The sequence below is a fragment of the Osmerus mordax genome, chromosome 27 (genome assembly GCF_038355195.1).
Source record: "Osmerus mordax isolate fOsmMor3 chromosome 27, fOsmMor3.pri, whole genome shotgun sequence".
Classification (NCBI taxonomy): Eukaryota; Metazoa; Chordata; class Actinopteri; order Osmeriformes; family Osmeridae; genus Osmerus; species Osmerus mordax.
The window spans coordinates 1,427,148-1,450,364 of NC_090076.1; the positions used below are offsets into that span (position 1 = coordinate 1,427,148).

General features: G+C 39.7%; 1 protein-coding gene across 1 annotated transcript in view; it reads right to left on the reverse strand.

Moving 5' to 3' along the window:
• Positions 1–777: 777 nt before the first annotated feature.
• Positions 778–23,217, reverse strand: part of rtca (RNA 3'-terminal phosphate cyclase) — a 36,462-nt gene continuing 14,022 nt past the window's right edge. Inside the window, exons 4-11 of the mRNA XM_067230686.1 lie at positions 22,932–23,055; positions 19,346–19,404; positions 19,044–19,185; positions 13,285–13,406; positions 8,008–8,066; positions 6,029–6,123; positions 5,287–5,391; positions 778–1,263 (exon numbers count right to left, since the gene is read on the reverse strand). Of these exons, the coding sequence (XP_067086787.1) occupies positions 1,174–1,263; positions 5,287–5,391; positions 6,029–6,123; positions 8,008–8,066; positions 13,285–13,406; positions 19,044–19,185; positions 19,346–19,404; positions 22,932–23,055 (796 nt within the window). The 3' untranslated portion in view covers positions 778–1,173. The remainder of the gene's footprint in view (positions 1,264–5,286; positions 5,392–6,028; positions 6,124–8,007; positions 8,067–13,284; positions 13,407–19,043; positions 19,186–19,345; positions 19,405–22,931; positions 23,056–23,217) is intronic.

The window sequence follows — 23,217 nt, forward strand, 5'->3', positions numbered from 1 at the left end:
TGTGCATATTTTGCATAACCAAAACAACTAAATCATTTATAGTTTATTCTGCACAATGATAATTTCATCAAATTTGCCTTTGAGCTAAAACTGGAAAAAGAGGGACCTCACCTGCTATGAGAGAGATCCAGACCTGCTGATGTGCTGAAGGAGGCTGGGTCCATTCACTTTGTTCCTGTGTCTTCCAGGACACAATGTCAGACATGCCTTCATTGAAATGCCTCAAAATGTGAGGTTCAAGGCACCCAGCATACCAATAGTTCAATAGATTATTCTTACTTTCCTAATCCCATCTGTACACTATTGTGATGTAGCCCGTGACAAAATACAAAAAGATGGCTTTAAGAGCTGGGCCTTTAAGAGTCACTGATCGTCAGCATTGGTAACCTGTTCAGGTTACTGAAACAAGATCAACCCTCACATGGTAACCCTGTTCTTATTACACAAACGTGTACATTTCAAGCCTCCTTTAAGCTTTTATTCCAATAGTTATTTTATTATTTCTTCTCTCTTGACATCACCATGATCACCTGCTTTTCCTATTCCTGATTTTCATCCATTTGTAGTTGAGTGGTACATAATTTGTCATACAATTCACAAAATGGTTTAGGTGTTGTTAGCTGGAAACATGTAGTGACCTGATACTTTCGAAGTCTGGCATCATGGAAAACCCTGAGGACACGCTAACCTGCAAACCTATTGGTTCACCTATAAAGGGATGTTCATTTGAATTGCATTGAAAAAATAGGACAATCCGGATGAGATGGTCACATGTATTTTTATTTATTTTTTTATCAGCCCTCAAACTAAATGTATCCATTTCATCAACCTTGTGATTAACAGGGTAAATGTGCTAATCATTTTAAGATATTACATTTAACCCTATTAATTGTGTTGTTCAAAAATTAAGCTTCATCCTAAGGAAACAGATTGGATGCTCTTTCTGAATCTCTCCAATCTGTTTTTAAAGAATATTTGAAACGGAAAAAATTCAATTTATTTCATTCAAATCAGTCTAAGGTATAAGCAGCTTAAGTAATTACAATATAGGACTGACTTTTCACAAAGTAATTGGCACTTAATTGACATGTATATAAATACACACGCACGCACCTATTGATTAATTCCATCAATGGAGCCGTGTACAGAATTAAACATCAAAGGTGACAATAACTACAAATTAGAGTTGCTGGTACCCACTCCTTGGCATTCAATGATGTAAGTCTCATTGTCGTCATCTGCCTTCGTTATTGTAAACTTGGCCTGAGAACAGAGACATTTGGAAATTAAAAGGTTACAACATTAATGATCAAGACAGTTCAGGTTCTGTGTCCATTTTCAGAATCCAATCCAAATATTCAACCATTTAAATATGATGCTTTGAAGTACAACAACACGAAAATGCTTTCCCGTAAAAAGTTGTGGGTTGGGGATTCTCTCATGAATATTCCTTTACGGAATAGATTAAATATTTGAAGTGCCACTGACAAGCCTAATTATGTTAATCCTCCTTGCCATATTATTCAAAATAACTATGGGAAGCATTTAGAAGTCTATAATCAAAATGTGACATCGGTAACAGAAAGGTAATACCGTAAAAAATAATTTATTTCAGGTGCAAATGTGCTAAAGCCTTTCTGGTTGAAGAGTGGATGTGCACAGACACATGCCCTTCATTTTAGCAGCCGAATTGATTCAGATATGTTGTAGCTTTGCTGTGTCATGCAAAGTTCTACTGTATAGGCTAGCCTAGAGGTATTTCTTGCAAGCACATCTCAGGGAAGGGTACTTCAGACTCAATACCCCATCCTGTTATACCTCAGAGTATCTAAACTCCTCAAAAAAAGTTCGGAAACGTTATTTCGGTAGATTATTCCTCCCCTTCAATAATACCAATTGGTATTGTATTTTATATCGTTGGAAAGCCTGATTAGTCACCTTTACAACGAGCTACAACTTGTAAGGATCGTAAATTCGTGGAATGAGCACCACAGCTAACCGTGTGGGTAGCGGCCCAAAAAAATGTGCCAAAATCCCCTGCAATATTCTTCTGTTGGTATTCACTCTCGTTTTGAGTTGCTTGGTGGATTGGATGATTGCACTCTCCCACAGTAATAAGGAAAAAAACACATATTTGCCATTTTTACACTTTATTCATTTTACACTGTCAGGGACCTCAGTAGTGTGTAGAAGATCCATACGCAGCCACAACAGCTTGGCACCTCCTTATGCTGGTCACCAGCCTGGTCACACACTGCTGTGGGATGGCATCCCATTCCTCAACCAGGATTTGTCGCAAGTCAGCCAACATGTTTGCGTTGGTCACTCTGGCACGTACAGCACGTCCAAGCTGATCCCACTTGAAGCTCAAAACGAGAGTGAATACCAACAGAAGAATATTGCAAGGGATTTTGGCACTTTTTTGGGGGGCCGCTACCCACACGGTTAGCTGTGTTGCTCATTCCACGAAGTTGTACCTCGTTGTAAAGGTGACTAATCAGACTTTCCAACAATATAAAATACAATACATTTACATATAGTCATTTAGCAGATGCTCTTATCCAGAGTTACTTACAGTAAGTACAGGGACATTCCCCTGAGGCAAGTAGGGTGAAGTGCCTTTCCCAAGGACACAACGTCATTTGGCACGGCCGGGAATCGAACCAGCAAGGAATAATCGACCGAAATAACGTTTCCAAACTTTTTTTGAGGAGTTTAGAATAGGCACTCATTTGTCACAATCTTTCCAGAATGGGAGCTTTGTGTTTTTATGTCTGAGTATAAACCGCACTGGAATATATGCCGCACTTGATACGGGAACAATGATACCAAGCAATGCAAGAGTATAGGCGATCTTACAGCATGCCGTTGTGTAACACACTTCGAAAACGAAAGTGCGTAATGTATGTTATCTATTGCCCGGGAATTAACTAATATTTACCTTTAGACGCGCAAGTTCCAAATATTTCCGACGGTCCCCAAAGCACAAGTTATTTTTTCCGAAACGATAGCTAGCTAGCTTTAGTTAGCTTCCGGGCTATGTTAGCTAGCATAATACTCGTAGAAATGGTACTACCATGCTGGTGTTACTTGTTAGCCTTCTCATTAGTATATTTTGAAGCCATACTAAAGCGTTTGTGGCTTAGTTTATGTCCATCGGAAAATATTCAGTTGGAATGTTCGAAATCGCATATATGCGACATTACGCTTTGAGACCCGCATTCGAATGATCACATATGTGCGACGCTAACGGGTTAAATAGTAATTAACACTATAAATTCAGTGTGTGACAACTTACTGGAAAAAAACTAAATAAGGGACTAGTGACTTAGAGTGGAAGCATTAAAACTGAAGCATGCAGCGTCTAATGTTTTACTGTGTAACAACATTCATTGTTTTGAGCTAATGTGTAGGCCACCTTGTAGGATGCGATTTGGGCATTTGAAAGCACAGATGCTGCTTTCGCAAAAGCGACTGTTGTGCACGACAGTTGAGTAGTTTTTTTCTGAAAAAATCAATTGGCTTCTCTGCGTTTGTGATGCAACGTCTCTAAATGCCGTCTTAACTTGTTTGGCTTCATACTGTCAGATGCTAATGTTTTGTGGCGCACAACACACTGTGGTCTCTTCATCCCCAACCTTTGTAATGGTGAATCCAAGTGTGAGATATGCCTCATCATATTTTCTTGTCTTTCTTTTAGTTAGATGTTTTAAGTAGATCCATCTGCTTTACGCTCACATGGCACTTGCTCTTTTCAATAATGTGTGTATGTTTAGAGCAGAACTATGCATCATTCATTTATACATTTACTCAGCTCCCTGCAATACTAATTTCAGATTCATCAATTGCGCTAGCTAGTTGTCTGTTACTCCATGACAACAACAGCTACAACTATAACAGACCGCTCGAGCGGGTACTGCAGGTCTTCTTGAGTTAATAAAATATACATCTTGTGTTCAGTTATTTACTGCAGCACAATAATCAAGATCATTTCAGAGTGGGGTCTTGTATCACTGAAGAGGTTTCTTTTTACATAAAAATCTGCGAAACTATTTCTTAGCCATGCCACGCCCCCCTTATTATAACTGTGCCCCCACAAGGGGTCACGGCCCCCAGTTTTGGAACAACTGGCCTAATGTACTATAACAGTAGGGGTGGGCGGTATACCGGTATGAACGAGAATACTGGTATTGCGTTGTGCCATGATATGTATTTTGCCATATCATGGATATCACGATATATTAATAAATGTATTAAGTAAAGCTTTTCTGTTTGCTAAGTAAAGTCATACTGCCTAGTGGGCTAGTTCAAATTTGTTATCTTTTACTAAAAAAACATGCAGCATGGACGCTGCACGCATTGTGCCAGCCAATGAAAGTAAACAAATAAGCTAGCGCAACTCCAGAGGAAGCAAACATTCATATGAGTAAACTGCTTTTGTTGGCAAGTGTAAGCAAGCGTTAATGATGTCTGAAAATAACGCCAATGGGGTTGATTTGCCGGACTAAGAAGAATTGGTTAAAAATAATGGGGCCTCTTCGGTCATTTGGAAATGGTTTGGTTTCAAGTTATCCGACATCGACCAACAAACAGTAGCCTACTCTAAGTTGTGTCGTCGAATTGTGCTAGCCAAAGGTGGAAACACTAGCAATCTTTTTCACCACCTGAAAGCCATGCATGTGCGCGAAAATGAATCTACCAGAATGCGTTTGACAAATCCAATGCCAGGTTGATTAGAATTGTGAAATGTTTATTGTATGCCAACAGAATCGAGTATTCAGCCATGTAATAATAACTACTTACTAACCGAGAGTGAGGTCATGCCGGGAAATCAACCTCGCTATTGCTCAGTCGATATGTTAAAACCTCAGTTTGATATTTCCCGGCATGACCTCACTCTCAGTTAGTAAGTAGTTAATAGCTCGAGCCATCACTTGAGTTTTCTTGCGATCCCATAAACGTAGGCTACGGTTGAACGCGTAGGCTACTGAGAAGTTGCTTTTCCGTGGCAATTAAACACTGCAAAATTTTGAAAATTCAATTTGTGACACACCGGAGTTACCCAATCCAAATCTGTCCGAGTGCGGTAGATTAGCCCCTGCAGTGCGGATTGCATTGTCATTACATCATGTCATTATTTTAAGAATAACTAATATATCGTGATCTATACCGATACCGTCAGTGCTTACGAATTATACCGTGATAAACATTTTAGGCCATACCGCCCAGCCCTATAACACAGGGAAAATATATTTTAATTAATGCTCGTTCATTAAGTGGACAAACCTGAGTGAGCTGCTCTGCCACATGGATTGCCGTCTCTGTATGTAGAGTGACAGGGCCAGAGCGGATTCTGGAGGTGCCTTTTGCCAAGGCCATGAAGATGATTACCTTGAAAATGAGGAAACGGTGAAGTTAGGGCTGTGTTGGGGTCTCAATGACACCTAAGCAATGCAAAACCAGGTTCAATACCTCAGATAGAGGGCCAAGAGAAAGTTGTCAGGCACAAAAGGTGAGCGCCAGAAAAGGAGGTTTCCGTCTCTACCCTCATGAACGAAAGAGTGGAAGGATAGAGGCAGGAATGTCTAGTACTCTGTGAAATTCCAACCAATGGATCACAAAACCTCCAATAATTGTGTCTATAGTCTGCCCGTGCTGTGGGTGAAAAGCCCTGATCGCTTGCCACCAGCTCATCTAGCTATCCATCATGTGGCCTACAGCCCTGAAAAAAATTCAATTTACTACGCATGCAGATATTATGCAAAACACAACACTTTTTTATGTTTAGTGCCCCCTGGTCTATAATACAAACGTCAGAAACGAATGTTCAGGTCCAATAGTCCTGGTGGTGCTTTAATACATTGTGTCTCGAAAAGGTGGGGGCTATATACAACATGGTGTGATTAGCCTGGTCTTTAATGGATAATACCTGACTATCAACAGCAATTAGACAGCTGCAAGAGCAAAGATCTGCAGGTGTGTGTCTATGGAAATACTCCAATGAAGACATCATGGAAGTCTTTATTACCTGGTCTTGAAGGAACTCGTCCACACAACCATTGTGCCTTATATTTCTGAGCAGCATCTCAGCAGCCTCGATACCCACTTTATCAGCATACACACCTATAGCACACAATGAGAAAATATTCACTTAATCTCTTATGGTTTTGCATGCACCACCGCACATTGTCACCAGTCTTCTAGTGAACAGCATGCTTTTCCAATTAAAATCCAGTATCTGAATAAAACAAAAAAGTTAAGTTAAGTGACAGCCCGTCCTTCTGGGAAAGACATTTTGTATACATATTATGACAGGCTCCTCCCTCTGTCGGCCTTTATGCACTTTCTCTGTTTTTGTTTTAGGGAGTAAGTAAGTAAGTAAGTAAGACTTTATTTATATAGCACTTTTCATACAAGAATTGCAGCTCAAAGTGCTTTACATAAAATCAACAAAAACAATAATACAAGTGTTGATCTAAAATGTTTAACAAACCAAACTAGCCGCACTCTATCTGCGGTCTCTCGAATCCATCTTAGATCCGAGCTGCCACTTGCAGCTTTTAACTGTAACTTAGGGAGGTGGGTACAAGTTGGACGGGGAACAACTGGATGCAGTATCCTTTGAAGCCTTAAAAGTTCCTCAGCCAGATGTATAAGACTCATGTGTTTATTGTATGCAGCTGCCTACCAAAGCAAAATCCTTGTTTGTGTACACTTGGAGAATAAACCTGATTCTGATACCCTTCTCCAAGTAACACCTTATTGTTTAGTTGTGGAACTACCAAGAACTGTTGCTTCTATATGCGTTTCACATTGTGATATGAAACACTAGGGTTACCAGGGGAAGCCCGGAAGCGAGAAAAGAAATCCCTGCAAACCCGCCTCTTAAGACAAGAAAGAAGAAGAACGGTAAACAAACATGCATGCATAGAAGGAGCAACCAACCCTGACGTAAACAGATAGAAATAAAAGTTAACATGTAAGTTTAAACACAAAGCTCACTGATGGTGTAGGTTGTCTAGGTTGTGTAGTTCATAAGATTTTGCAGATAATGCAGCAAAGTGCTGTCCCATTCCCATTTATAGCATTTTGAGCCCTTTCAGCCTTTTGCAATCAATCACTTACTAAGTGACGTCAAATAAATCTGTGAGGGTTCAGGCCTTAGGGTTTGGGGGGACATTGGGATTAGGCCTTAGTATCATAGTTCTCTGTACACATTTGTTAACACTGATACATTAAAGTTAAATATAATAATATTCATAGTTAAATACATTCGGTAAATATAACAAAACAAGTCCAATGTAATATTCATATTACGTTGTAATATATGCGCTCTGCGCACTCACATTACTTGTTTATGTCCCTATGTACACTCACAACAAAAGGTAAAAATGAGTATTTTACGACCTCTTCTGGCTGCAATGAATGCCCATATTTTGTACAAAGAGCACGTGAGTGTAACAATAGGCTAAGTTTATTCTTGAGCTCTAAGTAGACCTATCAGAATGGAATGCTTCGAATGTTGGGTAACTGGATTTTAGTAAGCTAGACAACGTTGAAAGGAACTGTTGAGACCAAATCCATTGATTCACTACGCGATCAATCATTAGAAGGGGGGGATAGGATTATTGTACTTTAATAAGATACACCTATAGTATAACATTTTGGTTTTAAAATCCAATAGGGATATGCCTAGAAATTGTATTTTCCTAATTTTAGCAGTTAGCCCCATTATCGTCCATCCAACCACTTTCAATAGTGAAATCTAGCGCCACAGTAAAAAAAAGTCTGTACCAAAAAAACGATCCTTAATTATTTCAGGCCTACAATATTAGAAGGGTCATTTCACGAAAAGTGGACATTGTGTCCCTCTTAACAGACTTTTAAAAAGTTTTGAATACACATTCAAACATTCATGTTTTTTTAATAATAAAACACAATGACATTGATCCTAGCTTTTTTACTTTAAGTACTCAAAAACGTTCATACACAGTACATATTTCTTACCTTTCTTTCCAAGTGATGACCCTGCAAAAATACAGCCAGTGGAAGACTCTGCAATGATTCTGAGTAAAAAGAGTGTAAAAAGACTTATCACCACCGTTTAGTGGGAAAGCATAAAAGTTTCATCAAGAACATTTCATTTCAATCAAACTCAGTCAAACTTTATATGTAGGCTTTCGGTTCGGCATACATATGGCATGGCACCAGAGCCTAGACACCTGTAATTTTCTGTCATGTGACAATGTTTAAGGTATAGATTTTTATATACAATCATGTCATTTTAACACTAGAAGAGCGACTTATAGTCCAGAAAATACGGTACCTATAAAGGCCAACCTAAGAAAAAAAAAGAAATTAGATCTATACATTTTACAAGAGAGATACACAAATTTACTGACCAACTAAAAAGCTACCTTCAATGTCAAGTTTACAAGTAGCTGGGACACAATGAGTGTAGCCCATCTTTCAGGCTGTCTGTGAGCAACATTCCACCCCCCTTCCTAATACACCACGGTTAGGTGACCATCAAGTTCCCTTCAACCTAATGTTTTGCAAGTAGATTTATCAACATTCAGAGTACATCTTCAGTGTATTTGGCTTACATTTCTGGCAGATGGTCACAGGTATTGCAATGTGCTCATGGTAAAATGTCTGTTTGGGCTGGTAAACTGTGAGTACATCTTTCGGGCTCTTTGTGTAGGTGAGTGCATTATCCCATCCCCCCTTCAAATAACTGCATCCAAAAATGTGTCTATAAATGCAAAGCTCAACTTTTTCAACAGTCTATTGGCGGCTGACAATGATCACGTAGACCCAGGTCAAATCAGTTGATTTGGTGACCAACTCCAGTCAGGTTCACTTCAACGTAAGTGCATTGTGCACATTTGTGCAGTCTTAGAGCATTTTCCACAGTCACCAAAGTCACTTTCATGTCTGGCAGATCTAAAAAGTTTTGTTCCCCGAACATCTGACGACTTTGTCACTGTAAATAATGCACACATACTGTGCAACCACCAAAAACAATAAAATATATAATACAGTTGTATGTCTAGTAAGCACTACACATACAGCAAATGTTTACTCCTCGACAGGTCTGCAAACGCCTTTGTAAACCGAGATTTGTTAAAACGTTTGTTAACCGAGACCGTAGGTCGAGGTTTACAGAGGCGACAAAGCGTTTGCTGACCTGTCGAGGAGTAAACATTTGGTTTCTTATATACTACAACAATACGTGGGAAGATCACAAATCAAACAGGTTGAATCTGGAGCAGACGCCATGTTGTCAGAGCAATCAGCTGCACTTGCACTGGTGACGTCACTACACCTCCAAGGCAACATAACATCAATTCGTCTTCTGTCTGCTTCAGATACTTTTTTTAAACGCGAAGCGATTGCGGGGCGTTTGCGGACCTGTGCAGAAACCATATTTGATTGTTTTAGGTTTTTTTTAGGCAACTTAGCAGATGCTACGTTGTTAAGGTCAATGGCTACATCCCAAGGCAACCGCTTGTTGCTAGGTCCATAAAACCGTTTATTTACCTCTGCGAACATTCGGGAGGTATATAAACGGTATTATTAACTTTTGAGAACGTCTTCTGGACCAATAGGAACAGCGTATTGGTCCAATTATTACACTAGTATATAAGAAACCTGTGTACTAATTTATAGCTCTTAATATTGTGAATACTATAATCATAACACAGGGTCTTTCCTGGGTGAAAATGGGTCTTCGGTGCTCAAAAAAATTAAATGTATATATATATATATATATATTCTTTGTTTTCTTATTTTTTCTAATCATGTATTTAGGTAGGCCACTCTGAAGCATGTACACTGCCTGCTTCATTTGATCTTGATAGGCTAAGCATTCTGTAGCAAATAACAATAAACCCACTTTTTATTAATTAAAACTACTTCAGCATAATAATGCACCTAAAACACAAACCTGAGCAAGGGCAGCAATCGCTATCGAATCAACAGACAATTTAGCTAGCAGGGGAAGAATACAAACAACGAAAATCACCAGTTAACTTACATTTACATTTAGTCATTTAGCAGACGCTCTTATCCAGAGCGACTTACAGTAAGTACAGGGACATTCCCCCGAGGCAAGTAGGGTGAAGTGCCTTGCCCAAGGACACAACGTTACTGGCCGCTCTGTCCATTCGCGCACCTCACAGTTGCATATTGATCAGGGAGTCAGGTGGCTGAGCGGTGAGGGAGTCGGGCTAGTAATCCGAAGGTTGCAAGTTCGATTCCCGGTCATGCAAACTGACGTTGTGTCCTTGGGCAAGGCACTTCACCCTACTTGCCTCGGGGGAATGTCCCTGTACTTACTGTAAGTCGCTCTGGATAAGAGCGTCTGCTAAATGACTAAATGTAATGTAATGATCAGACAAGAAGACACGCTTATCAACTCGATTACTATTGATCAAAACAGAACGAGGGTTCGGCTGTAGCCTACTTGAAACATACTATTGAGAACATATTGGCTGGGCTGACATGCATTGCACGCGTGATGAACACAGCTTTTTTCTTTTCTTCACCGCAGACTTTTTTTTGACCTTTGGCACTCGGGATTTGTCATTTGCGCTCGGGAAAACGGCTTTAGCGCGCCCCAACATTTTCTCGATGCAGGGTTAGGGTAAAACCCTGTAACAGTCCCTACCGTGCCGTAGTTTCCTTTCATAACCTGTCCATTAGCATTTGTGGATGTGTAGATTACATTCTGTATGCATATTGATCAGCTGATCACCTGTAAATTGCCCTCAATAGTTGTATTAAGGGGTTATTATATTATTGAATCAGTTGCCATTTATCAATATTTACAAAGTTAAGTCATATAGTTATTAGTTTATACATTCAGCCTTGTTGCATCCAAATTGAATGAAAATGTTCATTCTTGGATCCTGCAGTTTTTGGGGGGAACTAACTAGCTAACAAACCTATAGCTTCCAAAATTATCAATGCTCACACAGAGTTGAGATCAAGACCGAACAGGGCAATACAGAGCACTGAAATAAGTGCTTGTGTGAATGCCCCTGTAAAATGGTGGTCTCTGCTTTAACTTTGGTTTTACACTCACTTGCAGCTTTGGATGAAACATGGGCATGGCTCCGTAGGCCTGGGAAAAGTAATGGTCGTCTTTGGATGTTGCTAATCCAATAATCCCTTGGTAAACAGTTGGGTAAATCAAGTGAAAATGGGTGGTTTTGGAAAAAGCTAATGCTAATTTGTATCACTTTCTCAGCAGTTTATCACATTCTCTACCTAGACAGTATGTAGGGCTGTGCGATGTGACCAAAATCTAATATCCTGTTTTAGATATGTCCATTCATAGGCTGATAATGATAGATTTCATGATATTGCACATTCTGGAAATTCAATTTATAAATAGTTTATATTAAATGACAACATGGAGGCCAATTTCTTATAAAACAAGTAAGTAGTGACCATTTTGGTCGCATATGCTACCGAAACTTAATCTGTGTGACCTCAAAATATATTTGGGAGTGTAGCGGACAACTTGTACAAAATTCACTGGAAGGTTCAAGTGGACACTGGACCTTCAAGGGAGCAGTGAGTTCTGGGCCAAGTTGTGGGTAGCTACCCATGTTTTCTGTTTAAAAAGTATTCTTTGTAGGCCTCCCAAAAGGGAGAAGTTTGCTAACCTCACATCTTTCCAACTCCTTACATTAGCATTTGTGCGAGCAGTGGCTTTTTATTTTATTTTATTTTTTTAAACCTTCCTGGACAGAAACGGTATAAAGCTGAAATAAATGCTTTAGTATTTTTTTTATAAAGTCGTCATTGGCATTTGTCACTTATGCTACAAGCCCCATATTCGCAACATGTCGGGCCACGCCCCCATCAACAGTGCAAGACACAAACCAACGTACCTGCATTCTGACAGCGCTTCAATGGAGACTAGCAGCTAACCACTGGATACCGTTAGAAAACTGCTGCTCTGAGTGATGCAGTGTGTGAGTTTTAAAATACTAGTTTTTGACAATCAAGTGCCACCCCAAATAAAAGACTGGCCAGAGCTGGCCCTCCCAGAAATAATGTCCTGGCTACGCTCCTGTGTGCGAGTGCAAATAATAGTCGTGGTGCGACCTGCTTTCATTTCTCTTCAAAACGCACGTTAATTACGTATGGGATAATGCCCGACGAGGTGTCCAATATCACCTGATAATGGACGATGCGGAGGCGTGAACAGTCCTCCGCTGCGCGTCGGACGGTTGCTTCCGCTGCGCGTCGGACGGTTGCTTCCGCGGAGGCCATTATCCTCGAAGGGCATTATCCCGCTTATACCATGGTGATTTTTTTTTTTTTACAAACATTAATTTGTGTTTTCAGGCGTTTTGCAAAAGAAATCAAACGTTTAACGTTCAACTCTGATATTTTATAGTCCGCTCAGCTCATAGAACCAACACCGGCTTTCCCTTGGCTGAGCTATTAGCCCGAAAGCTAACGTTATGCTAGCAAGATTCAGAGGCAATAACATTGTGAACGGTTGACAAACAGTAAATATAATTTTACAGTATGTTTGACAATAAGATTAGCTAGCTAACCAGCCATGTCACTGTCCCAAAATCAATATCAAGATTTTCACAAACAAAGTATCGGCCATACTAGTACTAGACTACAGTACGGCCGCAGCCTGTGGAGCGAGTTGAATAGCAAATGGATGTGAGATGACCGCATCAAAGTTGACATTTTCTCCAAACAGTAATTATAGTTTGACATTTAGATATGACTGTAGTTTGACAATTACAGTTAATTTGTTCCCGGTCTGTAGTGGTCAGTGCTTATCACAAGTGGTTCAAGGAAAGAAAAGCGGTGAACTGGCAACAGGGTCATGGGCAGCCAAGGCTTATTGATCCACATGGGGAGCAAAGGCTTTGTGGTCCGATTCAACTGAAGTGATACAGTATCGAGATACTAGTCGAAATTACCCTTGTTCTAGTGTATTACAGTGGACGGTGACTCCTGTTCTCCTGCAAGTTCCCATGTGCCACTTGGCCTTCAGTTGGTATTAGGGTTGCAGATTTCCAGGAATTTTCAAAGTTAGAAACTTTCCATGGGAATTTACGCATTTATATTGGAATTAATGGAAATAAACTGGAAATTTGCAATATAGCAGGTTAGCTATATTTGTTAAAAACTGGAAATTATAATCACATGTCAATCAACTGTTCAACTAAATTCTCAACGCCTAAAGGATAGAATTGTATGCATTAGGTACACTGAAGGAATGTAAAGGTATAAAAAGCTCACATGATTCCTTGACCATTGCCACATGCTGTATCCTTCTCGTGCACTGACTGGATGTTAATGTAGAGATCCTTGATCTCTCTCCTGATGGTCCAAACTGCTGCGGTTGACATGTCCTTAGCCAGCTAGGAAATGGGGAATGTATTACTTATTTTAGCTTTAATTTTGAAAAAATCCTACAATTGGGTTTTTTACAATCACATACAATTTTACCATCAATACAGAAGTTTCGCACTTATTCCTTTTGCTCCAGGAATGTATGTGATGCAAAGCAGTTAATATTTAGATAGAAACACACAAAAAGTATCTTAGTAAGTTATGGGGCCTTAGCATATATTCTACAAGTGTCTGGAAGTCTACAGGAGAGATTTCACACCAATAGGTATTCCCCAACTAGGTGCTTTATGGTGATGGAAAGTGCTGTCTAACACTAACTCTGTCCAAAACCGGAATGATCAACTGGTTTTGGATTTGTTGACTGAAGGTTAGAGCATGATTCACATTTTCATATTCATCAAACCATTCAATGATGCCTTGTGCCCTGTGGATGGGGTATTGTAATCCAGGAAGAGCTTACATAGAAAGGTTTGAGCATAGTTTAAAGGTAATTAATTAGCTGTTAGCTTCCTCCTAGGATGACAAATGGACCCAACACATGCCTGGAAACAGCCCTACAAAGCATAAGAGCTACCCACTATTATTGCCATCCATACAAACCCTTTTTCAAAGTCACTTAGATCTTTTTGCTCTTGTGATCGTTATCCTAAATTGAGGTCAACTGGCCCTGGTCAGCATTGTAGAAATGTTTGTAAAAGAGTCAACCAACAATAGGAAATATTGACCCATGTATTGGTTGGGTGGCTTGTCACATCAATGATTAAACTAACTGTCACTGTAGCCCTCTCCAAGGTAGTGTGTGGGGGGGGGAGGTAGTGGGGGGACACCTTCAAGGTCCCCCCCCCACTATACCTTATTTTCCACAGAGCCCATCGTTTGCAGACGGGCTGGATGAGTGGTGTAACAATAAGCTTCACTTTCACGCCACACGTAAATCTTGCCTTTTCTCAAAATACGGGCTCAAAAATATCTGTGCATAGAGACAACATTAATACGCATCTTACTCAAGTCATAAATTTGATAATTTCCAACTTGAGGTCTCACCTTGACATTTCCTTACTTGGCTACATTTGTCTGACCTCCTACATCTACACATATTGCAAACATATGTTCTACTTGAATCTGCTATACATTTGCTGTAACACGTGCACTAATGTTCTACGGCATAACTTGATCAATTTGGCTTTGACACTGGTGCGTCTTTACTCCCCCTCAAGGTTGTGATATGAAGCTATATTCATATGCTCATTGGAACATTGATGGAACATTGATGGGATGAGCAGTCATACAAATCTGATTATGTTCATGTGCTTTTTGGTCCGTTCCAACCATTCCAAAACAATAAGACTTTTATCACAAGTTCAACATTACCTGAATTGAGTTTTTGCTTGTGATTGTGTTGCAGAAAGTACAGCATATAAGGCAAAATACAAGATAAACACAAGCCGGCCAACTATGGAAGCAAATTGTTACCAAAATTCAAATGAAAATGCATTTCCAGAAACGCATTTCCATTTTAAGAATGTGGCTGCATTATTTGACTCATAAATGAAATTAGTAATCAAATCATCCTATTTGCATTTTAATTTTCTTCTTCAAGAGTGCTCAATCTTTCACTTAATTAAAATGAAAAAGAAATAGACATTTGAGATTTAATTTTCAAAACATGCCCCAGCAAATAGATACAAAAATTCTATTTGAAATGTAAAATTTGAAAATTAAAATGCATTTCCAGAAATGCATTTTCATTTTAAGAACGTGGCTGCAAAATCTTGACCACAATTCAAATTAAAATGCATTTCCAGAAATGCATTTTCAATTTAAGAACGTGGCTGTAAAATCGTGACCACAATTCAAATTCAAATGCATTTGCAGAAATGCTAAATGAACGAAAAAGCATTCTGAGCGGCGCAGCAGAGTGACGTCAGTAGCCGCTCTTCTTCAGCTCCCTGCTGACCGAGCTATCCATCTTGTTCGGTAGGGGGCGGTGTGCACATCTGCATTGCATTACATTGCAAATGTGCCGGGAAATTGATTGAATTGCCGGGTCTTTAGAGCAGCGTTCCCCAACCGGTGCCCACCGGTCCGTGGGTCATTTCGTACCGGGCCGCACAAAAAAGAATTTATAAAATTATTTCCTTTTAATTGATTATCAGAGTCTGAAAGACGTTTTATTCTGAAAAATGACCTGATTCTCTCCTTCTCCACGGGCCTTTTCCCCTGAGCAAAAAAGCTCTGCAAAGACGTGTGTTTACTCATTTTTTAGCAAGTTTGTGGGCTTTATTGAACGGTATCATGCGCGTCTCTTCCTCTTGACACATGACAAGTGATAGTTACCACTCAATGAAGCCTGTTTGAGACAACAACTCTATCGGTGTTTTGGATGAAGGCTATCCTGAGATCGCCACTAAAGCACTGAAAACCCTGCTTCCATTTCCAACATCAAGCGGGATTTTCTGCCGTGACAGCAATCAAACAATTTAGGAATAGGCCTGAACTGGATATAAGGAACGCACTCCGGGTGTCACTGTCGTAGCTTATAGTCACACACAACAGTGGGACTGACACATCGAAAGCTAGCTAGTAACAATATAACGATGGAAACCCAGGCTAAGAAACTTAAAGATGGGCCAATTGAAAAAACGGCTGTTTATTTTAGGCTACATAAAACTCCAAAAACTATTTTTCTCTCAAATCAGCTAAACTATTTTTCTCGCACGCTCCGCGCGCTCGCATTAGGTGTGGAAGTCACTAACTAGGATCACATCAAACCCAGAATGTACATGCATTAGCAGCGCAGCTGTCCAGGGCCTATCTTTCCTCCCAGTCTGTTCTGCCGGTCCGTGAAAATATGTCTTACATGAAAGCGGTCCGTGGCGCAAAAAAGGTTGGGGACCGCTGCTTTAGAGGACGCATCACAGACCATGGCGCTCCCTCAAATTGTGCAAACACTGTTAGAATTAGCTGAACAGGTAGAATCTAATAATATATCTGAGTATGATGCCCGTGACCGAGTAGAACAAGTCATAGAGAGCTTTGCTGTGTAGTGAGGTCCGCAAGACCACACGGAGCCAACATCTTGCCACACCTGAAGAGTGATTCAATCACATCAGACAAACCTAATCAGCCCTTGTGACACCCTCAGTATGCTGATTACCCACCAAACGCCGATGCAAAGGAACCATAGAATTGGGGGGGGACCTCCCCAATCTACCTAATCAGCCCTCCTGCTAGCTTGCAAGCTTCAAAGGGCCTGATTTAGACAACACGTCTCCAGCGACCATTTGCTATCCGTTTCAGCGGCGATTTGAACAAAGAACATACCTTGATCAGAACTTTTGAGGAAAGTTCTTGAGACTTCACCTTTACCACAAGAGTACAAGGTGGAGAATCATGAGAGGGATATTTGTGTTATGTTTGTTACTTTGTTTTAATGTTGTGTTCACTGAAATCTTGATTCTAGTAACAACTCCTTCTTCCTGAAAGATAACCACGTCATTCTTGGCATCTACACGAAGCTATCATAATAAAACAATCATTCAACTATATTTTGTAACTGTACCAAGATGTCCAGAACAATATTTCAGTCAGGTGGCTGAGCGGTGAGGGAATCGGGCTAGTAATCTGAAGGTTGCTAGTTCGATTCCCGGTCATGCCAACTGACGTTGTGTCCTTGGGCAAGGCACTTCACCCTACTTGCCTCGGGGGAATGTCCCTGTACTTACTGTAAGTCGCTCTGGATAAGAGTGTCTGCTAAATGACTAATTGTAAATGTAAATATTTGAACCATCGAATGAACCAGCCAGAGATCAGATCACACCTTTGGTAGGTGTGAAGGAAGGAGGGGGGAGTTGAGAACCCAGCTTCCCCCAATCCACATCTGACCCCAGACGGGTCCTCTCTCGAACTGTATAAAGCCCTAAGATGACCATCAATCTCTGACTCCAGCGAAACCGACCATGGCATGAACGCCATCAGGATTGGCGTTCCAAAGGACGTCGCCAAGCTTCTCCTGAGATTCAACTTCATAGTGAACGCGTCACTATCTGGACGTTTCAACAGAAGAACCAAAAACGCAATTCCAAATGCGACTTCACTGAGATCCCGCAGACTCAGTCACATGACCCAGCGCAGCCGCGCTGTGACTTCAGATTCTTCAAAAGGACCTTTGGCGCAAACCGCCCTCAACATCATTGATCAACCCCTGATCAAACGTAACTATGGCTAACGCTCTTTCCTCCTCGACATGGCATTGGCGTGAGCTCTGTTTATGATTTGTAAGGATGTAATCATTGACTGTACAATTTCTGTCTTTCTTTAAGTTAGACCATTTCATTCTGTTCATTGAAACCAATCTCATATCAAACCCATAATCCAACTTGTTCATAAGATCTGTTTACCTTACTTGAATAAATTCATTGTAAAAGATATTTTGACGTGTGTGTTCACTGATGTTACGATTGGCTCTACACTTAGAACAAATTCATTCCTAAAGATGAGACTGATTATTACATATTAAACATAGGATTCCCTAATGTCCTAAACCAATATTAGGGTGGTGCCCCGAGACTTTATGATAAATTAAGTATTTCTATCTTTAAACGAGCAAACCCCGCTACAGCTGCATACTCTGCCGTCACAGATTTACACATTAATAGTAGCACTGCCACTGTTTTAGTCATTGTTTGACATCAAGTTGCTCAGTCTGTGATGCGTCCTCTAAAGACCCGGCAATTCAATCAATTTCCCGGCACATTTGCAATGTAATGCAATGCAGATGTGCACACCGCTCCCTACCGAACAAGATGGGTAGCTCGGTCAGCAGGGAGCTGAAGAAGAGCGGCTACTGACGTCACTCTGCTGCGCCGCTCAGAATGCTTTTTCGTTCATTTAGCATTTCTGGAAATGCATTTTAATTTTCAAATTTTACATTTCAAATTGAATTTTGGTATCTATTTGCTGGGGCATGTTTTGAAAATTAAATCTCAAATGTCTATTTCTTTTTCATTTTAATTAAGTGAAAGATTTAGCACTCTTGAAGAAAATTAAAATGCAAATAGGATGATTGATTACTAATTTCATTTATGAGTCAAATAATGCAGCCACATTCTTAAAATGCAAATTCATTTCTGGAAATGCATTTGCATTTGAATTTTGGTAACGATTTGCTTCCATAGCCAACTACACATGCTAAAATATGTATAAATGTACAACTATTGAGTTGTACATGTACTACATGTACAACTAGTTGAGTAGTCATTTAGCACACAAAAAAATACCGCACAACTAAAAACATTGGCAGCCTCAATTGTCTTTGTATGGAAACCTTTTAGAAATGTAGAGGAACCCTGTACCTTTCCTCTAAAATATTAATGAATGAATAAAAAAGTGTGAGAAGAATGAGAAGAGTGAAAAATATGCTAGCAAGAGATTTAACTTAACTAAAGCCATCAAGGCTGCAAAGGTGAGTGAGTTAAGGCAATAAGAGTGACAGATAATGTCATATGAAACAACTATTAAACCCAGTGAGTTATCGGCATGCAGTTGTGAGATCAAAGAAAGAAATAATTGTAATGCTGAATAAAAAATATGCTTCTATATTAATAGCCACATTTGTACTACAATTATCCTCAACTACTACATACCTTATAGGGCAACACTCCAGCAACAAAGGCTCTCCCATGTATCTTGGTTATGGTTCCTCGCTCAGTCATGCTGATAGGAGTCAGTTCTTTCACTGGATTTATTTTTACCATCACTTCACCCCCACCTTTAGGATAGTATCCCCTATTTGAAATGTAAACATATTTTCATACTGTGTATACACACATGAACAAACATCACTGTCTGTTGAATACAAAAATAGTTGCAGAACAAAAAAAGAACTTGGTAAAATATGATAGGGCTCCATGTTAATAGAGCAATATAATAATTTTAGACAGCTCACCTCATTTTTACGTCACAGTCAAAGTGTACTCCAAATCTTTCCACAATAGGTTTAAATACCTGAAATATACATGAAAATAAAAAAGCATTACTCATAGTTTGTATCAACTGACATATTTAATTACTGTCAAGTTCAAGGAATACTTGAAACATTTCAGCTTTCAGAATACTGCTTTTGGTTTTAAATATCTGTTGGCTTTTACAGAAGGTCAACAGTAAGGGTAAAGATAATTTAAACATATACCTTAACATTCCATATTTTAACACTCCCCATTTACAAATATGTGTAAATACACTTGACGTTAACAACACCGTCACATCTTAGATACTTTGTTTTAATTTTGTTTAGTTGGTTTAAATTTCTGGTCATATCAGTCCACTTGGTTTCAGCCTAATATGGTATGTGGAGATAAATGTTGCATACATATTTATGGACGTAGGCACAGCTTCATTTGTTTCCACATTATAAAAGGGCAAAGTCAACTTTCAAACAGAGAAATGGTCGGAAAATGTAAGCAGAGGAACTCTAGGAACTCACACTCATGGTTGGATCATATCGTGGTCTAAACCAATCAGAGACAGAGATGGGGCGGGTCTTTGCCTCTGATTGGCTGTGGTCCAGATATCCCTGTCGGCCTCGTGTGGCAGATAGGAGTTTTGCTTACTCAAACATGTTCTGAGGGCAGAAAGGAAAGTGATTGGTTTGCAGATTCAACCAATGAAATTGAAGGAGAGGCGGGCTCAAAACGTTTGAATTGTGTAGGGGAATCGGACATTTGAATTGTGGAGGAAATCGTCGAGACGTTTGGAATTGTGTTTAAGTGAATATTTTGTTCAAATTCAACAAACTCTGACGTTTACAAAGATAATTGTCAAACATTAAATCACAGAACTAATAATCATCTTATCGTATGCATTTTGATTTGACTCCATCAGACGCACCAAAGCTGCTCATGGTTAAATAGGGTCAAATGTGCTTTTTTTTAAATGTTAGCCCGCTTTCTATAAAGCTTTTATGCGACGACATAATTGCTTCAGATCTCCATGACATTTCATCACCCGCTCTAGCGCTGCAAGATAGCCTTCCTTTCGTTTGTTTCCTTTCTTTAACTTTCGCATTTAATTAAAAACAAAATGTAAAAGAATTCTGGTACAAAATTCAAGTTATACGTACACATACATGTCCTTAATACTTTGTACAGAACAATAACACTAACGAAAGATGAAACTATGGCGCACTCCTGCCCTGAGAGCAGCGCATAGTTGACTAAATATAGAAACAGGAAACGAACCTATGGCGCACTCCTGCCCTGAGAGCAGCATAGTTCGAACCTATGGCGCACTCCTGCCCTGAGAGCAGCATAGTTCGAACCTATGGCGCACTCCTGCCCTGAGAGCAGCATAGTTCGAACCTATGGCGCACTCCTGCCCTGAGAGCAGCATAGTTCAAACCTATGGCACACTCCTGCCCTGAGAGCAGTGCATAATTCAAACCTATGGCGCACTCCTGCCCTGAGAGCAGTGCTAGTTGACTAAAAACAGCACAGCGCTATCTTGCAGCGCTAGAGCGAGAGATGAATACGTTGTATAAATGTATGTAAGAATAAATTAAATGTCACGGAGATCTGGAGCAATTATGTTGTCGCATAATGGCTTTATAGAAAGCGGGCAAAAAAAAAATTTAAAGCACGTTTTACCCTATTTAACGTTACACCATGAGCAGCTTTGCTGCGACTGATTAAGGAGTCAAATCAAAATGCATACGATAAGATGATTATTAGTTCTGTGAATTAATGTTGTTGAATTTTAACAAAATATTCACTTAAACACAATTCCAAACGTCTTGACGATTTCCTTCACAATTCAAATGTCCGATTCCCCTACAGCCTACACAATTCAAACGTTTTGAGGCCGCCTCTCCTTCAATTTCATTGGTTGCATCTGCAAACCAATCATTTTCCTTTCTGCCTTCAGAATATGTTTGAGTAAGCAAAACTCCTATCTGCTGCTGTGTGATTGAAATTACGACCTGAGCACCAGAGAATCAGTTATGGCAGACCTGGGCATTGTACGACCCGCGGGCCACAACCGGCCCACAGGCTGTCCCAATCCGGCACCGTGAGGTAAATCAAAAATGTAAAATAAAATGTGTTGAGCGGTAGTAAATACGTAGTCCTGAAAGACTACAGTGATCAGGCGATTTACACGTGTGCTTGCGCAACCTCACCGACAGGAGAGTTAGCTGTTGGTTAGCCCTCGAAAATGAAAAACGAAAGGTTGATACAGAATGTAGAGTTTTTAACAAGACATGGACTAAGTATCTGTTTACTGAGGTCAAAGTCAAAGCTGTGTTCTTAGTTTGTGGAGAACACGTCGCTGTGTTGAAGGATTACAATTTGAATCTGCACTAAGGGCCTAAAGAAAAAAAACTAACACGGACATTATAATAACATGACTGATTCATAAACTGCAGGTCCCTGATCATCACATCAGCTGTCCTTCGCATATCCACCTCAGACATTCAGCCAGATTTCGATGCACTTGTTCAAGCTCACTGGATTTCTCTCACAGAACAAAATGAACTGAAAAAAAGTATTGCTTTTTGTATAAAGTTGATCAATTGCATATCTTTAATATAGGGCCTACTGCAAAACAACTTTTCAGTGTTTGTGAAGATTAACTAGTTACAAATAAAATGAAACACTAGAAGTAATAAACAGTAAAAACAAAAACAATCATTACATCAGTCTTTTCCTATTTGACCTACACCAAAATTTACAATATTTATCTAAATATTTACAGAATATCCTTATTCTTCTGATAACCAGTAGCAGCTAATCAAAATATATACTTTACTGCTTTTTACAATGGGGGAAAATGAATAGTGAGCAGAATTAAGTTCATGTTATCGTTGATGCGGCCCTCCAACACATTTCAGGTTTCTCATGTGGCCCCTTGTAAAAATTTATTGCCCACCCCTGAGTTACGGAGCTGGGCCATGGAGCTAACCCATGGAGCTAGGATTTTGATGCTAAGGAGAGTGTGGGAAGCTGGTTTAGTCGAGGCCAAAAAGGCCAAATTACAGGTGTTGGCAATCTGAAGGGCATGCGACAGCAAGGGGGGACCCGCTATAAGACTTTGAGCCATGAAATGTTAGGTCTCAGTTCAGGGAAGCACTTTTAAACAGTAGCACTTTCTATTTTGAAATGTTTTATTTTGCTTAAAATGTTTTAATTTGGCAGCTCAGTGAAGCACTTAATATTTTTATATACAGTATAATTGTGCTTCAAATAAAAAATATATTTACCTACCTACACCTTATTCTTGTTTAAGATCATTTACATAATATATATGAATGTATATGGAGTGTGATAAAAAGGTGACCTTGTAATTGTGGCGACGCAAGGAAAAATTTGGGTGCACCTACATTTTGTGCTGGTGCACCTAAATAAAAAAGTTAGGCGCACCAGTGCAACCAAACCACAAGCCCTGGTGCTTGTGGTTTGTTTCCAATAGTTTTCCTGTGATAAATATGGATCTTTGAAAGCATCAAACAAAATTACTGTATTGCTGAAGTATCACTGTACCTTAATAGTGTAGTCAATTTGTGGGGCCATCTCTGCATTGGTGCCCCCCTTCAGACAGAGATTCAAGGGACCATCTGCATACAGGCCACATGGTAAAGACACCTGCAACAGCAGCCCAATACTCCTAAACTCAACAGCAAAAATAGAGGGCAAAGAAATAAGAAAAGAGTTTAACAGAAGCCAATACAAATATCAGCATTATTGTTGATGTTAAAACAAACAAATCAGACTTTTCATATTGTGTACTTGCCAAACAGCTTTTGTCAATTTTGTTTATTTTCATATT